Raw genomic sequence first — 17,576 nt, 5'->3', positions numbered from 1 at the left:
TTTGAGACCTATTGAAATGGTTGTCATTCGTTGGTAGGCCAAAAATGCAAGGTTTTATTTGAGTACTTAAATGATAAATGGTTATTCACGCATGAATAAAAAATACCCTTTCTCTTCTTGGCTGTGGAAAGGTTAACATATTGGACTGATTTCCAAAGTATGGATGACATTTAATAAAATAAATGTCGTCCACATGATTAACTGTGGTGTAAGGAAGGTTGAAAGGGTGCGAACTGTGAAGGTACCACAGTTGAAAGGATGGCTCAAAGTGTGTTGGTAGTTCGGCCATGTATGAAGAATGGGAGACAATAAGTTGATGACAAGTGTGGAAAATTTTTATATATATATATATATATATATATATATATATATATATATATATATATATATATATACATATATACATATATACATATATGTATACATATATATATTATGGTGTGTATGCGTTTGCAGTAGTCACATTGACCCATGAACTTCAGTTTTAAAAGCAACGTAAGCTGAATCCTAGGAGTAAATATGAAAAATATGCCAGTTAAAGGGAGATGCCATGAAGGACTTTCAGCCAAGAACAGTTATAACACGGTTGTTCAATTACTCATCTCACGAAAGTCCTTTTAAAATCAAGCCAGTAATACAACGCTCAAATAATTGTCAAGTGTGCATGAAGGCGTGTTGTTGAGGGCGGGGATGGGCGGGAACTGTTGTGGGTAGGTGGCCGAAGCTACTGACAAAATGGAAGCCTTTTATTAACGAAAACAACACAATATTTACTAAGTCAGTTTTCCCTTCACCAAGAAGAGCAGATAACCGATGTGAAGTATCGGTCCTTTCTTATCAGTAAAACAACTGGTTATATCTTTCCATTAAAAAAAAGGCGCTTCAAGCACTACCAAGGACTGAATATTGTCTTTCTTATTGAGATCCCATTCAAACAATAACAATTCACCTTAAAGTTACGCGGCCCATCACTTACTAGGTCAGGAAAGAACTGGAATTTTAGTACTTATGAGTCTTGGACTGTGTACTTAACGTGACCGCCGCTAAATGCCAACTGAAATAACTGATCACTTCCTTTAGGATTTTCATCACCTAATCCTACGCACTAGCCGATAACCGGTCTCTAGCAAGAGAGCTTTCATTATTTTGTAGCAAGAGAAGTTAATTACTGCACCAAAAATCAGCTGTTTCGTCCTTCTACAGGCAAGATTTGGAATCCCCTTCCTGCTTCTGTTTTTTCCTGCACTTACTGATATTCCTTTCTTTGAAGGGCCACGCTGTCGCTTGAGCGCTACACCGCACCATTCTTTCATTCTTGCTTTTACCCGTTTTTCTCTAGGCCTGGGCAAGAAAAAGGTATTACATTGCTCGTCCTAGTGGTCTGTGCGCCATAAAAAAGTACTTTCATCTTTTTGATTCACGCGTAACTTACTGAACAGCCTGCATATATATATATATATATATATATATATATATATATATATATATATATATATATATATATATATATATATATATATATATATGAATAATAAATGATCGGCTACTTAGTACGGTGCACCTGAAACTAAGGACTCGCAAACTTGACAGTTGTCCAAGAAATTACAAAACTCAGTTACGGCCTGGAGGAAAGGATTCAAAGAAAACTAAAAGTATAACCAACGATTAAGACGGGATGACAAGTGAAGGCTGGTATGAGATCCCGGAGCTAAGCAGGCAATCTACAGTATACTCTTGGCTTAGACCGACCTTAGACATATTTCAGCACATCCTGTACCGTAATTAAAAAGCCTGCTTATTAAAAACAAATGTTAATTTCTATCGAATTCGGTCAAAGTCAGTCCCTTGCCAGTCCATCGACTGATATGGGCGACATTTCCTGTAGAGAAACGCAGATAATAAGCTCCGATAAAGCCTTGGGATCTGCAATGGTCTTGCCCCGAGTGGGACTCTTACGAACAACATAAAAGTAAAGAAATGTAACTGATACTTAAAAAAACTGCAGTATATGCTCTGACCTATAAACCTAAGACAGTGTATTTGCAATGAGTCACGAAAATAAATTTTAATAAAATTTGTGAGCCATTAGGATAAGCAGTCCTCTTAATGCTTTAGCTGTTTAGATAGTAATTGTGTTGTTTACTGAAGCGCTTGAAATTTGTCCTGATTCTACAACCAAATTAAAGTGTTAGCCATTAGCTAAAGTAAAATCCTGGCTACACCATGCAAACAGCTACACGCATATACAGTATGTATATATGTATGTATATATATATATATATATATATATATATATATATATATATATATATATATATATATATATGTGTGTGTGTGTGTGTGTGTGTATATACACACACACACGCACACACACACACACACATATGTATATATATATATATATATATATATATATATATATATATATATATATATATATATATATATAAATATATTATATATATATATATATGCACATATATGTAGTGTTGTGTATCACTTGCATTTTACACTAATTTTGTGGATTTTTTTCACACGATACTTGCTTTAGGAAATATATGGTCCTTTTTGCTTGCCGTGCTATGAATAGCAACAAAATATAACGACGGTTGTAAATTATCTTTTTTTCCTCTTCTGTCAAATTATATGCTAGAAACACGATAGGGTTAGAGTTCATCCTCTTTTATAGAAATACAAATGACGGGGTTAAAAAAATAAGCAGAGGTACAAACCCAACATAATAATCATTGTTTGCCTTTTCTTCAGAGAATAACTTCAAAATTAATGAGGAACTCGTTCTGGATCAAGACTAGAGAGCCGTATGTCTTTCAAAGACTCGAAGCAGATGATATGAATTCCAAACCACAAGGTAACAAATGAAAATCTGTAGTTAGTACCTGGCACCTGCATCTCAGTGATCTACAACTTAAATTAGACTGTGCTTTTCCCTATGAGCGGTCTTCTTAATACCCTGCATACGTGTTCAAGAGGAGCTCATGTGACTAGACCCAGCGGGAAGTCCAGATACAGAAACAGGACGCGGGAAAATGACAACAAGGAAAATCGTCCTTAAAAGGAAGAGAGCAATGATATAAGAAAAGATAAACATGAAAACGGGATGACTAGACTCAAGACAAGAATGATAGAGCAGCTTAAGAAGAAAGGTTAGATATAAATTTTATAGCGATGCCGTGTGGTATTGCCTGACATTTTTTCCTTGTTAGCCCAGTTTTAGCAATTCGACGAACTTTACTCCCTGCGGTGACGCAGCTTTTTTAAAAATGCCATACCAGAACCAAATTAATTTTAGTTTTAATAATGACACGGGAATCTGGATTGTGAGTTACGGATAACGGAAAGACACGTGATCATACTGATTTTGGTTTGCAACAGGAATATTATTTATACACTCATAAGGTCTCCAGCCATGGCTACCCATTCCTTAGTACATCCATAATGAAACAGCCCACACCCGTATTCATGCAAGTATTCACGGACTTGAACAAACACAAACAGCAAATCCCTTGTATGCAAAATCTCCTCTTCAGCCTAAATATTACCTCGCGCCGGTTCCGGGAGATTTCACGGGACCTACCGCTGATAGTTTCGCGTCGTTCTTTCCGCGACATAATTCATAAAGAGGAAAGTCATGTAAGAAAGGACGACTTCCTCAGGGACCCTGGAAGGTGTTGCTGGGCGTTCCCGGGTACAGTATCTCATTCGGGATACCCGACGACCGACCGCGGTTACAGCCTCACTCGCCAAAGGTAAGCGCCAGGCCGATACGCGCCAGAGGTATACGCGTTAGACCGATACTCTCCAGCGGTAAGCGTTAGGCCTATGTCAGCCTTGGACTAGGTTTGGCGTTTTTTTCCCTTTCAAAAGCGCCAATTGCCGGCGGGAGATTAAGAGAAACAATGCCTGGCATACCGTACAAGGCAGCATATTTATGCTGCCTTTAACGGTAGTTTTTCTTAACATATAGCAAAATTTAGCGTATGGTAATTAACTGAACGCGTAGGTCGAACCTTCTTAAGATGCCGTGTATTGTATGGTCCTGTATAATTATATTCGTGGCTTTAATGAATGAGAAACTTTTATAACAAAACGTGTTCTAATTATTCAAGACGTTTAAACATCACTTTATCTATTTTGACATACGCTTCATTAGAAGTCAGCCTCTTCATAAAAAATTTCTCATTTTTGCGTTAGATTCAGTAGAGAAATTTAGACTAAATGTCATCAAAATAATCATACGAACGTTCTTTAGACCTTCAACTAATGCCAAAAAAGCTTTGTTAAGTTTAGCAGAACGAAATTTTCTCTCCTTCGCTTTTGTTTTTTAAAGCTGACCATCCATAATTACCCGTATACTAAATTTTAATATGTGCATGTAAAAATATCATACCGTTAAAGGAAGCATGAATATGATGACGTATATTATATTTTTTTACACTCACTCTTATAACAACCGCGATACACTATACGTATCTATACACAATTAAATACACAAATGCACTTTCGCTACTTTGATAGTAAATAAAGACTTACACACGGTCACATCGTCCCTAGCTTGACGAAGTGGCGTAAGCCGTTTTCCCCCCATTCTGAGGAAATGGGCTTCAAAGATTTTGATATTCAGAGCTTCTAACGAGTTCATCTTTTGAAGAAATTTGGTTTGAACATGTGATAACGCAGATGAAGTTTGGATAATTTATAGAGTGTAAAACACTGAGTCACTTTGGCCGGAAAACTGAAAAACTTAAAAAAAAAAACAATAGGATACTCCAGCTCGTCAAAACAAGGACGATATGAAAGCTGTAAATTATAAAATGACACAGTGCTCAAAACATCTTGTGGACAGTCTTACATGCTTCTGAATTTTAATAATGTGCCCCTCCAGTCTTTGCATAGGCAATACAATGATAGAATATGCTCCAAATCAAGAGGTTTTCGTCCCAACGGAATTCCTCTCCCCACAAAATTTGAGGCAATTTGGAACAAAGGTTCTGGGGGATGTTAGTCCGTCGGCGACGCATTATATCATTGTAAAGAGAATTAAACGAAGAATAATTATAGAAGTGGTTTGGTCATTTTTAGAAGACACTTTATAACAGAGTACCGAAACAAAAAGGAGAGTAGCCTATTGAGTATTGTATCTGATCCTCATTCGGTAAAAATCAGACGAAACATTTTGAATTTCATTTCTGTGTCCGACTTTGCGTTTAATTTCAGTTGACGAATCTAAAATCATCTTTATCAGTTAAATAAATCGAATTTGTTCCTGTACTTATCAAGTCACTTTGGATGCTGATATTTTTAACTGGAAAACCCTTCGCTTTCCTTCACTCGTCCACATTCTTTCAGTATTGCTATGGCTGAGTGGAACCACAGCCACAATGAGCAAGGTAGGTAGCCCACGGGCCGATCCCCCCCACCCCTACCCCAAACAAATAATCCCATCCCACCATAGACAATGATATCACACGACTACTGACAGATTATGTAATCTGACTAAATCTTTCAAGAAGAAATCCGGCTAATATTTCCAAAGGCGGGGAATGTGCTTATCGCTAGTCAAGTAGTGAATATAGATTAGAGAGTATTGCATTTAATATGCAAATAAACGATGTTTATGAACTATTTTATGCACTAGTCACAGATCCCCAGGCTGACCTTGCAAATTTTTCTAATGAACATTCAATGCTGCTTTTGTTATGCCATAGTTTTAGATCTGTTTATTATCATTTAACATTTTGCTTCGATTGCTCTAAATGGAATAAAGAAAAACACAAAACTCGCTGTTAGATATATCAATTGAATTCAAAGCTTAATTAGCTTCATCATGAATTAAGATGAAATATCCCGTATTTACAGAGAGAGAGAGAGAGAGAGAGAGAGAGAGAGAGAGAGAGAGAGAGAGAGAGAGAGAGAGAGAGAGAGCAAAGGAGTAGTACCTGAAGCACTCAAAGTACTGTAATCTAGCTAAAATACAAACTACGACTGGTATTTTAAATACATAAGCTGCTTTTTTTGTGAAAGTTTTCAGCACAAAGTTCTCCATCGAACCATCAGTTAACGAGGGAACGTGGCAAAACCAAGCAACATATGAATAGCCTCCCTGCAACGTCCAGAATTTACGACAGATCTTGTGCATCCATCCTGAAATGGATTTTATCTTTCCTTCCAGAGACAGACAATGAGTCGCAGAAAGAGCGACCTGAGCAACGACGCCGTTCTGAGAGAAGAAGAAGAAGCTTCTGCGCCGGAGGCTATGGAAGACCGAGGCCCACAAGGAGGGAGCACGGACGAGGCAGAAGAGAAAAAGGTAATGAAATTTGAGGAGTTTATACAATGGTTGCCAGTGGTGTCCTTCACTTAAATTCCACTTATAAGCTGATCAAACTCATGACAGACTGCCAAAGAACTGACGATCTGAGGTTGATTTTCAAACCGACTCATTTTCTCAGTGCAAAAGTAAAAGATTCTCGCGATGATCAATGTGTCATTTAGTTGAGTTCAGGTGATAGAGTGACACATTGACCTAGAGGTTGAAGGCTAGGAGATAGTGACAGTTTTACGACACGTATAATTTCATACTGAACTTTGGAATATTCAAACGAAAAAATTAGTATCTTTAGTTTGAGATATGAGGATCTAAGTTCCGCAATAGGTTCCACAACCGCCCCCACCATCCACCCCCTCCCCACCTCCATTAAATTTATTGGGTTATTGTATCATAAACACCTTTAGAACTGGAATGATAACATTCTTCCGAATAAAGTGAGTCTGTCTCATGTCACGGTTATTTTCTGAATGCATCACTGAATGTCGGAAAGGAATAAACGACCAACCAATCCTTTTGTTTATAAGAGTTGTCTTCGACCTTCCACATTCAGTAAAGAAATATTTCCACCTATTCACTGTTTTATATCATGTCAGTAAAATCAGACAGAAAAATAATACAAATCTTTCGAGACACTAGTCAGCTCCGTAATGTATGTTTATAACAAATAGGAAATCTTCCTCTTCTTTTTAGTAATCGTTCAGTTGTTAGAAAGTAAAAAAAAAAAAAAAAGCACCGTACTTCGGGGTTCTGTTTCAGACGCAAAAGATAATAGGTCAGAGCTAGTGGGGTCGAACACTACGGGCCAAGCTTACTTGTCCAAAATGAACAAGGGATTTTTAAGTCATTTGAAAATGAACTAATAACCCTTAAGGAATAATATCGCAAAGTCCGATTAATTGCAGAGCTTCTCAATCAAGTTTCAGCTGAGCATTTGTTTACTTCCTCGGAGTACTTGTCTGGTCATTAAAAAATGTTGTAGTTAACACTGAAAATAGTTTGGGCTACTCTAGGCAAAAATTACTTTGACTTGGATTACCAGGAAATTCCTTAACTTGTCAAGGAGAACACCTTAACTTGTTAAGGAGTATTTCTTAGCCTGTCAAGGAGAAACTCCATGCTGATCTGTTCTGACAGATTTGTGGTGTTTGTGGAGACACAGCAAAGAGCTACCACTTCGGAGGTCTGTGCTGCTCTTCATGCAAGGCCTTCTTCCGCAGAAGCATCCAAAGTGAGGCGTGGCAGAACTTCTTTTGCTTAAATAACGGAGACTGTGTGATGCGCGAGAACAGAAGAGCTTGTCAAGCATGCAGGTGAGGGGTACCTCTGAGGTACCATTTCTTACGTTTTCTGAGAAAATGAGGAAAGGCAGACAAACCGTCTGTGATTTTTTTCTGGATTCTGAGCAGCTAATTTTGTAATTCAAGTCAAATGTTTGAAAGCTTTATAGGTATTAATCTTCTTGTTAGAAGAAAGAGCGAAAGAATTTTATTGTATAAAAGCTATACTTGGTAGAAATTTTTGCCTAATTTTACTGATTACACATTTTCTAACAGGTTTGAGCGGTGCAAGGAGATTGGCATGGATACTACTCTAGTAATGAATGCAGAAGACAGAAAAGCCCTCATGCTTCGTAAATTAGAAAAAAGGAAGAGGCAATTACTGAAAATTCGCAGGATCAGGAAAAAGCAACAGAAAAGTAATGAAGAAAAAAACAATAAGATCTGTCAGGACGAGAGCAGCATGGACTGGGATGTTAAAGTGACAGATGCTGAGGGTGGGACAGGGAAGGGCAGTCACCCAGAGGAGACAAATGACGAGTATTTTATCACTGAAACCCTTAGTCAAAAGAGCCTGGAAAAGATAAAAGGTCTACAGAAAATGCTGCGGAAGGCCCTAACATTTCCAGAATTCCCAAAACATTATTATGAGGAAGGAACAGACATAACAGAGCATCTGTTTTTCGTCTTTTGCAAAGGTATGGGGAAATTTTTCAGCTTCGTGCCAGAATTCAACGAGTTAGATGACAAAGACCAGAGCGTTTTGCTAAAAGATGCCGTGGCCAAGTCGATTTTCATATTTGGTGCTCATCAGTTCCAGGGAGATCATGAATGCTGGCCTCGTAGGCTCCTTTCCCCTTACTGCACATTCCCAACAATATCCTTGGCTGCTACAGAAAAATTCATTTATGATGAGGATACATTTCATAGGATGAAAACCTTCATGAGAAAATTCGGCAGGTTTTTCGATGATGAAGTGGTCACTTTACTCAGTCTCATGATAGCAGCCTTTGATACAGACATTCCACTGCTTGTTGATACGTCAAAAGTTGCAGAGTACAAGGAAGTATATACTCAGTTACTGGTAAATTACCTGCACTACCAAAATGCATCTGATGCACTGACATTGTTCACAGGCGAACTCCGGAATTGTTTTGCTGAAGTGAAGGAATTAAAAAAATCCTTCCAAAGAAACAGAACCGAGAAAGAGGATGTCAAACCCCTCGATGGAAAAGAGGAAACTTCCTTTGCCAGCTCACTTCATGATTTAAAAGAAGATCCAAAAATGGCACCCAAGAAGGCATTCTTCGAGAGAAATAAAGTGACCAATGGTTACCGTAGCCATGGCACATTTGCTAAGAAAGATGAACATAGAGGACAACACAAGAACAAAACTTTACCTCTGAAAGCAAATGAGTACGACAATAAAAGTAACTTGAGAAACGAGGAAAAAATGGTGGTTTTCGAACTCCCACCCAATCCCTGCTTCACTGTGACACAAGATCATAATTATCAAAAACCTAATGCCAGGCGTCCACAAGCCACACTGCATGACGGAGATAGATTTCAACTACCTGATCAGGGTTTGCAAAGTACCCCCTCAAGCTTGAAGCTACACAAAAAGCCGAGAGGAATCGGATCGAACGGAAGTAGCAGTACATCACATGACACTGATTACCAAGCTCCCTCGAGACAAAGTTTGTCACCGGCATTAATCATTCCTCTTTCAAGAAGGAGAAACGGTTCTTTTTCAGGTATAAAAGGCTTGCAAATGCACCAAGAGCTGCACACATGTCCAAATGAAATGCAAGTTGATTATCCGATTTATTGGAGCGGACAGGCTGGTTTCCAAGCAGCACACCAACAAAGTTTCCATGGCGCAGGCGTACATACGCCAATGCCCTTACAAACGTCTTTATTATCTGCCAACAGTTCAATACTCATACGCGAGCAAAGAGACCAACAGTACATTCCTTCGGCAGATATATCATTTTCCCAAGAAGGAACGATCCCAACTCTTGCTCTGAAAGCTGTACCAGTTCATCTACCCGCAAGTAATTGTGCTGAAATGTGTGGACAACCAAGAACACATTGTCACCCTCACACTAGACAAGTGAACTTGGTTTCAGAGGTACATTCCCAAGCAACAGAACACGATTTCCTGCAGAATCTCCACCACTCTCCTAAAGCCTTGTCCGGCGGGTTACTTCAGAGTGCACAGACTAATCCTCAGCTGGCAAGAAAGTCACCGATGATCAACATGTGTCAAAATATGAGTCAATTGTCTACTCAAGGTGATCAGCAGTTAGTCGAGGCAGTGCAATATGTACTGCCACCTCACCTGATGAAACACCTAATCACTCGACTAGGGACTGGACAACGGAACCACCTGTGAAGTCATTTTTCCTTCCTTCGTTGGGTGAGCAACTGTTTCGCTTTTCAACTGCAATATAGACCTTAAACAATACGAAAGCAACACATCACATTTTGGAGTACTGCTCTTGACTGTGATAGTGTCCTGTTCATGAATAACAATACCCTTTATATTGACGTTTGATCAGATTTATAAACAATATTTCAAACTGTTACCCAAAGTTTTATTTCTATTTTACCTTTAGAGAAAACATACACTCTTCATGTAATTGGTAAAACGAGCTCAAGGCAGCTGGTTAACATGTTTTCCTACCTCTTCTACACCGACAACGAATTTTTCAGTGAGATAGATAAACCTCAATTGTACTCATCTTGGTTCCACGCCTAGGATTGATGTCAATGCCCTGTATAAATAACTGGCTTTATTTTAAAACTATAAGCTAAAATACAAATTAAAAAGGGGACTTTAAAACATGGCGGAACTGACGAGAACCTTCAGGAAATGCTAGTATTATCGGGTAAGAAGTAATTTGTTTTGAATACGACCGAAAACCAAGATATCGCAATGAAGATCACCGAAAGTCTCTCGGGAATTTTGCGCAGCCTTACATTTCAATCTGACAGTTCAAGGTGATTTACGTATTTGTTTCCATTTCCTCTCTTAGGTGCTAGGGAGCATATTTTGAAAATTAACTTCGGTGAAAGTGAACGTAAGTCTGAGGGGAAAACTGCATACAAACACTGAAACAATTGCATCTGCATTTGATTTCGAATGATCTCCGCAACCTGGCATCGCAAGAAGTAGGGTCAATTACGCTAACGTTAGATGAAGGCAATACAGCAAAAAGATGAAACGGTAAATGGGTACATACAGCATAGCATAATTACAAAACCAATTTACCTCACATTAACTGACCGGCATAGCGGTGCTATTTCAACTGTGGCTACTCTGTGTTCAGTGCCATCTACTGATTTCTAGGTTGGACAAGACTTGATACCTTGTAAGCTCTAAAGTCTCTTTCTGGTTACGTCCACGTTTATCAAATATAAAAGAAATAAATATGCGTAAACGGGAAGTTATTCCTGCCTTGAAGAACACTATTAATTTTGTAAAAAAAAATTTTCACATTTGATTCTGTAATTACTTGATCAAGAACTGTAAAATGTTCAAAACTTGCAAGAGAGAGAGAGAGAGAGAGAGAGAGAGAGAGAGAGAGAGAGAGAGAGAGAGAGAGAGAGAGACAGACAGACAGACAGAGGAGTGCAACAGTTGTCTTATAACGAGGAAAAAGCAACGAAAAGGTACGGAAGAACACGACTTGGGTAGCCTATTTATCCTTATACAATAATAAAGATCGATATTATATTCCAATTTCTGACAAGGGAAACGGAGTCAGGAAAACGTGGCGTAACTTATTTTCTCTTCCCTCATATTTATTTGCATATCACTTTTTCCTATACAGTAACTTGTCTGTTTTTCCCTTCGGAGCTCACTTGGGTTTACAGTCTGCTGACTCTGTCCACAAGGGATTTCAACTGAAGATTTAAAGGAAGAAGAAAGAAGAAGTGTATTATCAAACCCATGACATACACAATAATTACAATAATAATTTAGGAATTAGTCGGAAACAGGATGAGGTGCCTTAAGATTTTTATTTTTTTGCTCTGACCAAACTTCGACATGGCTCTCACAGTGATATTTTTCTTACTACTACATGCTTCGTTTGTTATGACTGCATTTATACTCTGCATCCTAATTCTTTTTTCGGTAAAAATTAATTTAAACACCTCATCCGAAAGCTATTAGAATATGAGAATCATAAAGTGTCAGTCGGAAAAATGTCAAAAATATTCGAGGACATGAAGGTGGCGTACCCAAAATTAGAACTTCAAGAGGTATCTTGGGCTCCTTCGTTACAAACAACTACTTTTTCGATGCCTCCCGTCGTCACTGTCTCTGCGGGCTAAAAGAAATTGACTGGGCCTTGTATTGAAGACTCATTAAACCGCCTTTAAGAGATATCGAATCGACCTGGGAGTCTACCAGGATAAGCCTAATGCTTCCACTTAATAGGAAGTAGCTCGTTATGCATGAGAATTCGACACAAGTCAAAAGAAACCAAGACACAGGGTTACAGAGGAGAGAGAAACTCCACGTAATTTCTCGCCTAATTTTTTGCGCCACGTCCTGGCCCATCGGGTCATAACATCCTCAGGTTGGACACAGATTCCGTCCCAAGGACTTCCTGCATTCCTGGGAGATGGGAATGGGGCTGTGGAGATGCTCACATGAGGGAAAAACGCGGCTTAATATTCTGGGTTTTGCGCGTGTCGTCTGGTTCAGTAGAATTCAATATGGCAGTACACTGCATGTGACGAAAGAGGATCTTCCTTTTATTAAGTAAGGGCACACACACACACCCACACATACACACACACACACACACACACACACACACACACACACACACACACACACACACATATATATATATATATATATATATATATATATATATATATATATATATTATATATATATATATATATATATATATATATATATATATATATTGTCTCTGTTTTCCTGAGTGCCTGGAGTGTTCTGCACTATTTACTGCAGTGGGTTTTTAAACATAGTTTTTTTCAGGTATTTATCTGTGTTAATGTTAATTGTGCTCAGGTGGTTAATGATACTGTGTTTTCTTGGCTTTTTGTCAATGTCGTAACCCTGTTGTTTTTATGCTTACTCAAGTTTGTGGTCACCTCACCTGCACAACTCTACCAGAAAACAGGAGAAATAATTTTCACTGGGAAACAACCGGAAAACAAGTTCCGATCGTCCCAGTAAAGAACACAATAAAGGAGGTAGTAAAAGCTTTATAATATATATATATATATATATATATATATATATATATATATATATATATATATATATATATATATATATATATATTTTATATATATATATATGTGTGTGTATAATAGTACTCATGGGCAATGCAATTCTATTAAAAGCTGCTGCACTTGAGTCCATTAAGGCAATATTTTTCTGATTCCCCTTACGACTCAAGTTCTGGAAGAAAAAACAAAAGTTCTTGCTCTACTGCTCCATTCATTCACACTTTTGCCATCAGCTGTTTCACCCATTAACTTTTGGTTAAAAACACCCCATTAGGAAGTCTTCAACGAAATTGTTACGCTAATGTAATCGCTGGTGAGTCTGTGCACGCGAAAATTAAGAATTGAAAGCAGAAATAAAATCATAATTGAAAATCAATAAACAAATGTCATTTTAGTGGAAAATGGGCAGTGATTTTATGTTAAACTTTGTAGGGCTGATATCTTCTGCTCTGGTGAGACTTGCAGGCTTGAAATAGTTTCCTAACAATGAACGGGACAACGTAGTTGTTAAACTATTGGTTTGCCAGCGTAAACTTCTGCAGTGCCATACTTAGTGCTTCATGCTTATCCGTTTGGTTAAAAAATATCAGTATCTCCGATTAGGCCGGTAAAGGGCAGTCTCTCACCATGCGCTACCAGCCTTTTTTCACATGCACATGACAAGAACTTGACCCTAAATGACTTCAGGGATACTGAAGGGGAGGTGGGTGGTTAGTGATTATTGAAGCAATGGGTTTTGCACTGCATTAGCCTACGTTAAAAATCTAGTCGCCCCATCTCCCAACCAAGTTCTTCCCTACAGCTGGGGCAAATTCTGTTGCAAGACTTCTGGATTCTTACTAACTTAAATCTTGTCTAGCTGCTGATTTCTCCCCTTCACAGTCAGCTAAAAAAGTGTGAATTTACCATTGTTGTTGAGTACCCAGTATCCACTAATACTCTCACACTTCCCCCGTTCACCATAATCCGTACAACCTTTATTCGACTGGCTCAACACTCCCCTTCTGGTCGTTTCCCCAACTGCACTAAAAAGCATATGGGCTACATTGCTACATCGATAACATACAAATGAGCTTTATCATTTCAGAACTTGGCTATATGAAGCCCAACACACTAAAAATACTTGCCCCGAATGGCCGTGCTCATTCGTTGTATCTTTATACAAAGGATTATTGTTTGGGTTTGTGTGGTTTGCCATTGCAATTACCTTTCTTCCATTGTTTGTGGTCAAAACTCTGCGTCCAGTCACGTATCAATCATAGGCAGCATCCAAATAATGCACTTACTTCGAATCAACTCCTGTACTGTCCGGGAACCTTCTCACAAACGTTAACTTCACAATTCTCTCAACCCCCTCATCTCATTTGCCAACACGTCTACCATTTAAAACTCCATCTCATATGAACCAACTTCCCGATGACACAATAAAGGTCCGTCCGTAAACGCCTCCTTCAGCCTAACTTTGATTTTATTTGAATCTGTCTCATCCACTTTCCCCATCTTAGGATAGAGGATAGACTATAAAGCCAATGCATCCCCTCCAAAATCATGGGCAAAAAAATCACTGCGTTACTTTCTGCATAGTGCAAGTGACTTCACTTTCTTCACCCAATCTAATAATCACCCTCTCTATTAAATGACTTTATCATAAGCCTATCACTCAAAATTTTCGCCCCTGACATCTAGATAGGTTAGCTTGCAGACTAGAGAAAAATACAAAAACTCACCTCGGTAGTTCCTTCAGGAACAGCAGATAGGCTAGTGTAAACTGAAACATCTCTAACCCAGTCCTGATCGAACTATTTTCCAAAACTCAGGCCCTTTCGCCAAAAGCACATGAAACAAATTGGCAGGCCCACATCACCTCCTAAGTAACTACTTCAAACACGGAGGACCAATAAACACGGTCTTAAATAGTGTAACAACTGCAAAAGCTTTGCACGCGCCACTCAAACCCTACAACATTCTTTAAAACGGCCCACCCGTTATTTAGCATGGCCCTCTTTTAGTCGCTACATAAATACTGAAATTCAAAAATTATACCAAAAGGAATAATAAAGAGATAAACGTGAGTGAAATATTAAATCAGAGTATTTTGAGATGGTTTTACCATGAAAAAAATGAGAAAAGAATGGACGATGGTAGGTTGGTGAAAAGAGTATAATACGGAAGTGTTTTAAGGGAAGGAGAAGAGGAAGAGGAAGGCCTAGGAAGGACTGTGTTGATGAGGGTGAAAGAAGTCTTGGAAAAGAAGGGTCTCAGCATCCAGGAAGCGCGAGATTACAAGCAACACAAGGATGACTGGCAAAGAGAGTTTAGGGGGTTCAACGAGCTGCTGATGAAATCTCTGCGTAGGTTATGAAACAGCTTATGTTGTGGAAGTTTTACTGCGTTAGGGTTTCATCCACAGTTCAGCATACAAGGTAATTATGCAGCAGTGGCCAATGTGTATAATTTGTGGAGCTGCCCCTATTAAGGGTAACCTGCTTCATGTATATGTTCACGTATGATTTCATAAAGCAATGGGATGTAACAATAGAGATTGCAAATATATATATTTATTATGTAACTGTAATAGTCACAATGCCCTCTTAACTTGACATACGTATCTGGTAAAAAGTGACCAGTAGATTCATACACACACACACACACACACACACACACACACACACACACATATATATATATATATATATATATATATATATATATATATATATATATATATATATATATATATATATATATATATATATATGCAATGAGGACTTAATACTGGAGATAAGAGATGATCATTCGCTTTTCATTTATTACGTGCTGCGCAGGCACAAGAGCCCAAACATTCTCTCTCTCTCTCTCTCTCTCTCTCTCTCTCTGCAGTGAGGAAATGGTGAATTAATAACAGCACATGACCAAACTAAAGGTGGAACAAGTTTCATTCAGTGTTTTACAATTCATATGATAAAATTCTTATGGCAACAATCCACGTCACGAGGATAATTGGACGGCTCGTGCCCATAGATAATCTAATAACCTCGAGGAAAGCGCACTAGCAATCCTGGAAGGGGCTTGCCCATCATTTCTGCAAGACTTTTCCTGCTACGTTTGAGGAAATGGCGCCTTAAACCTTCAGCATGATAAGGCTAAACGCTTGACCTTGATGTTCTGTTTTACTAACCTCAGGTGACGCCGATCTATGGGTATCGCCATTTACAAGTAACAATTCTCCCGCCCTTCGTTACAGTATTGATTTAGTTTTAGTTCGTAAAGAACATTTCACCTCTTCATGTATTATTTATTTTCGTAAGGTTAGCTTTTCTCTCCATTTGCGATAGCACATCGCCTCTGAGTTCAGTTTCATACAGTCCGAAGTCACTTTATCTCGCAATTTATTTCAAAGTATGGCGCTATCTGGGGCTTATTGTTATCGGTGCAGAAAAACGTTAACCGTACATACAAACCATTAACACATTCCAGCTTAATCTTCTCAAAGGGAGACCACTCTCTTTTATTAATGAAGCTTACATGCCGAGATATAGGTGTGAAAAGAAGTTTATTACTAAACTCTTTTTAAGATAAAGTTTTCCTGTATAAATTGTACTATCAGCTCAGTATATGTCCCGGATAAACCCTTCCCCTCCTTCCCAAGAAAGAATGGAGAAAATATGTTCCTTTTCTCCTTGTCTTGGAGAAATTGCCGGGTCACTTCCATTAAATCATGAATGAGAAGGATTCCACCAGATGCAGACACCCTTCGGAGGATCACCACTGAAGCATTCGAGGTGGAGTTATACCCGCGATGATTCCATGCATGTGAAGTTGTATTTTGGATTGTTGTGGTCATATCAAGCTGCATATCTGCTTTCCCTCTGTAGATGAGCTACTAAGCGTTGGCGAATCGCTTCAGTGGCTCAAGGCCAGCCCTAGGAGAGCTGTTAATCAGCTCAGTGGTCTGGTTAAACTAAGGTATACTTTTTTTTCAAAGTTAAAAATTTCGGATAGCATTTATACAAAAAGGAATATTTAAATTACAGGTAATAAATGTATATTATCTCCTTTAAGTTTCAGCTTAGAACCGAGAAGGTGCGTTCATCTTCTTTGTGTTCACTTCTAAAACAACCGCAGTCCAGGATATTAGGGGGTCTGAATGCAAACATACACAGGGTAAGAGCAAGGATACAACAGTTCCTAAATGTTTTAGACTCAGCTTCATTATACCTTTCTCCTCATCTAACGTTATCTCATTCCTTCGTGTATACTCTGCCCTGTGTACTTCTGTTTTTCTTAGAGTTCTCTGGAGTCACATCTCTCTAGATATTGATGCATTGTGTTAAGCAAGTTTTTTAAGTGTTGCTGTGTTTTTCTGATTATGACGGCAAAAATACGAAGTGAAATAAAAACTAGACAAGGAAATATAACAGGAATGAAAAAAATAAGATTTTTAGAAGGAAATGGCATTAAGTGGATATTGTAAAATGAATACCAAACGCACTGTCATTATTAAGAAGAAAAGACAAGCAAGTTAGGTCTAAAAGAAACATACAAAATTAGACATTAACTTCTGTGGAAAGGTTGTTGATACCGCAGTACATTTGTGTAGATGCAGATAGTTAAATAACTTTGAGCTGGGAGTACTATGAAAACTAACGAAAGAAGTAATGCAGTGTATA

At 38.3% G+C, this 17,576-nt stretch overlaps 2 protein-coding genes across 2 annotated transcripts in view; one reads left to right on the top strand and one right to left on the bottom strand.

Moving 5' to 3' along the window:
• Nucleotides 1-14,811, bottom strand: part of LOC136845986 (protein lifeguard 1-like) — a 35,568-nt gene extending 20,757 nt beyond the window's left edge. Inside the window, exon 1 of the mRNA XM_067116557.1 lies at nucleotides 14,634-14,811. The gene's annotated coding sequence lies outside the window, so the exon portion shown is untranslated. The remainder of the gene's footprint in view (nucleotides 1-14,633) is intronic.
• On the top strand, nucleotides 2,976-10,214 carry LOC136845984 (uncharacterized). The gene is made up of 4 exons (XM_067116553.1): nucleotides 2,976-3,164; nucleotides 6,191-6,328; nucleotides 7,484-7,659; nucleotides 7,903-10,214. Exons 2-4 carry the CDS (start codon nucleotides 6,200-6,202, stop codon nucleotides 10,019-10,021), a joined length of 2,424 nt encoding a protein of 807 aa, XP_066972654.1. The 5' UTR covers nucleotides 2,976-3,164; nucleotides 6,191-6,199; the 3' UTR covers nucleotides 10,022-10,214.
• Nucleotides 14,812-17,576: the final 2,765 nt, after the last annotated feature.

Source organism: Macrobrachium rosenbergii, chromosome 14, assembly GCF_040412425.1.
Source record: "Macrobrachium rosenbergii isolate ZJJX-2024 chromosome 14, ASM4041242v1, whole genome shotgun sequence".
Classification (NCBI taxonomy): Eukaryota; Metazoa; Arthropoda; class Malacostraca; order Decapoda; family Palaemonidae; genus Macrobrachium; species Macrobrachium rosenbergii.
Note: the sequence above shows the minus strand (reverse complement) of the source record. Positions and strands in the feature narration are given on the sequence as shown.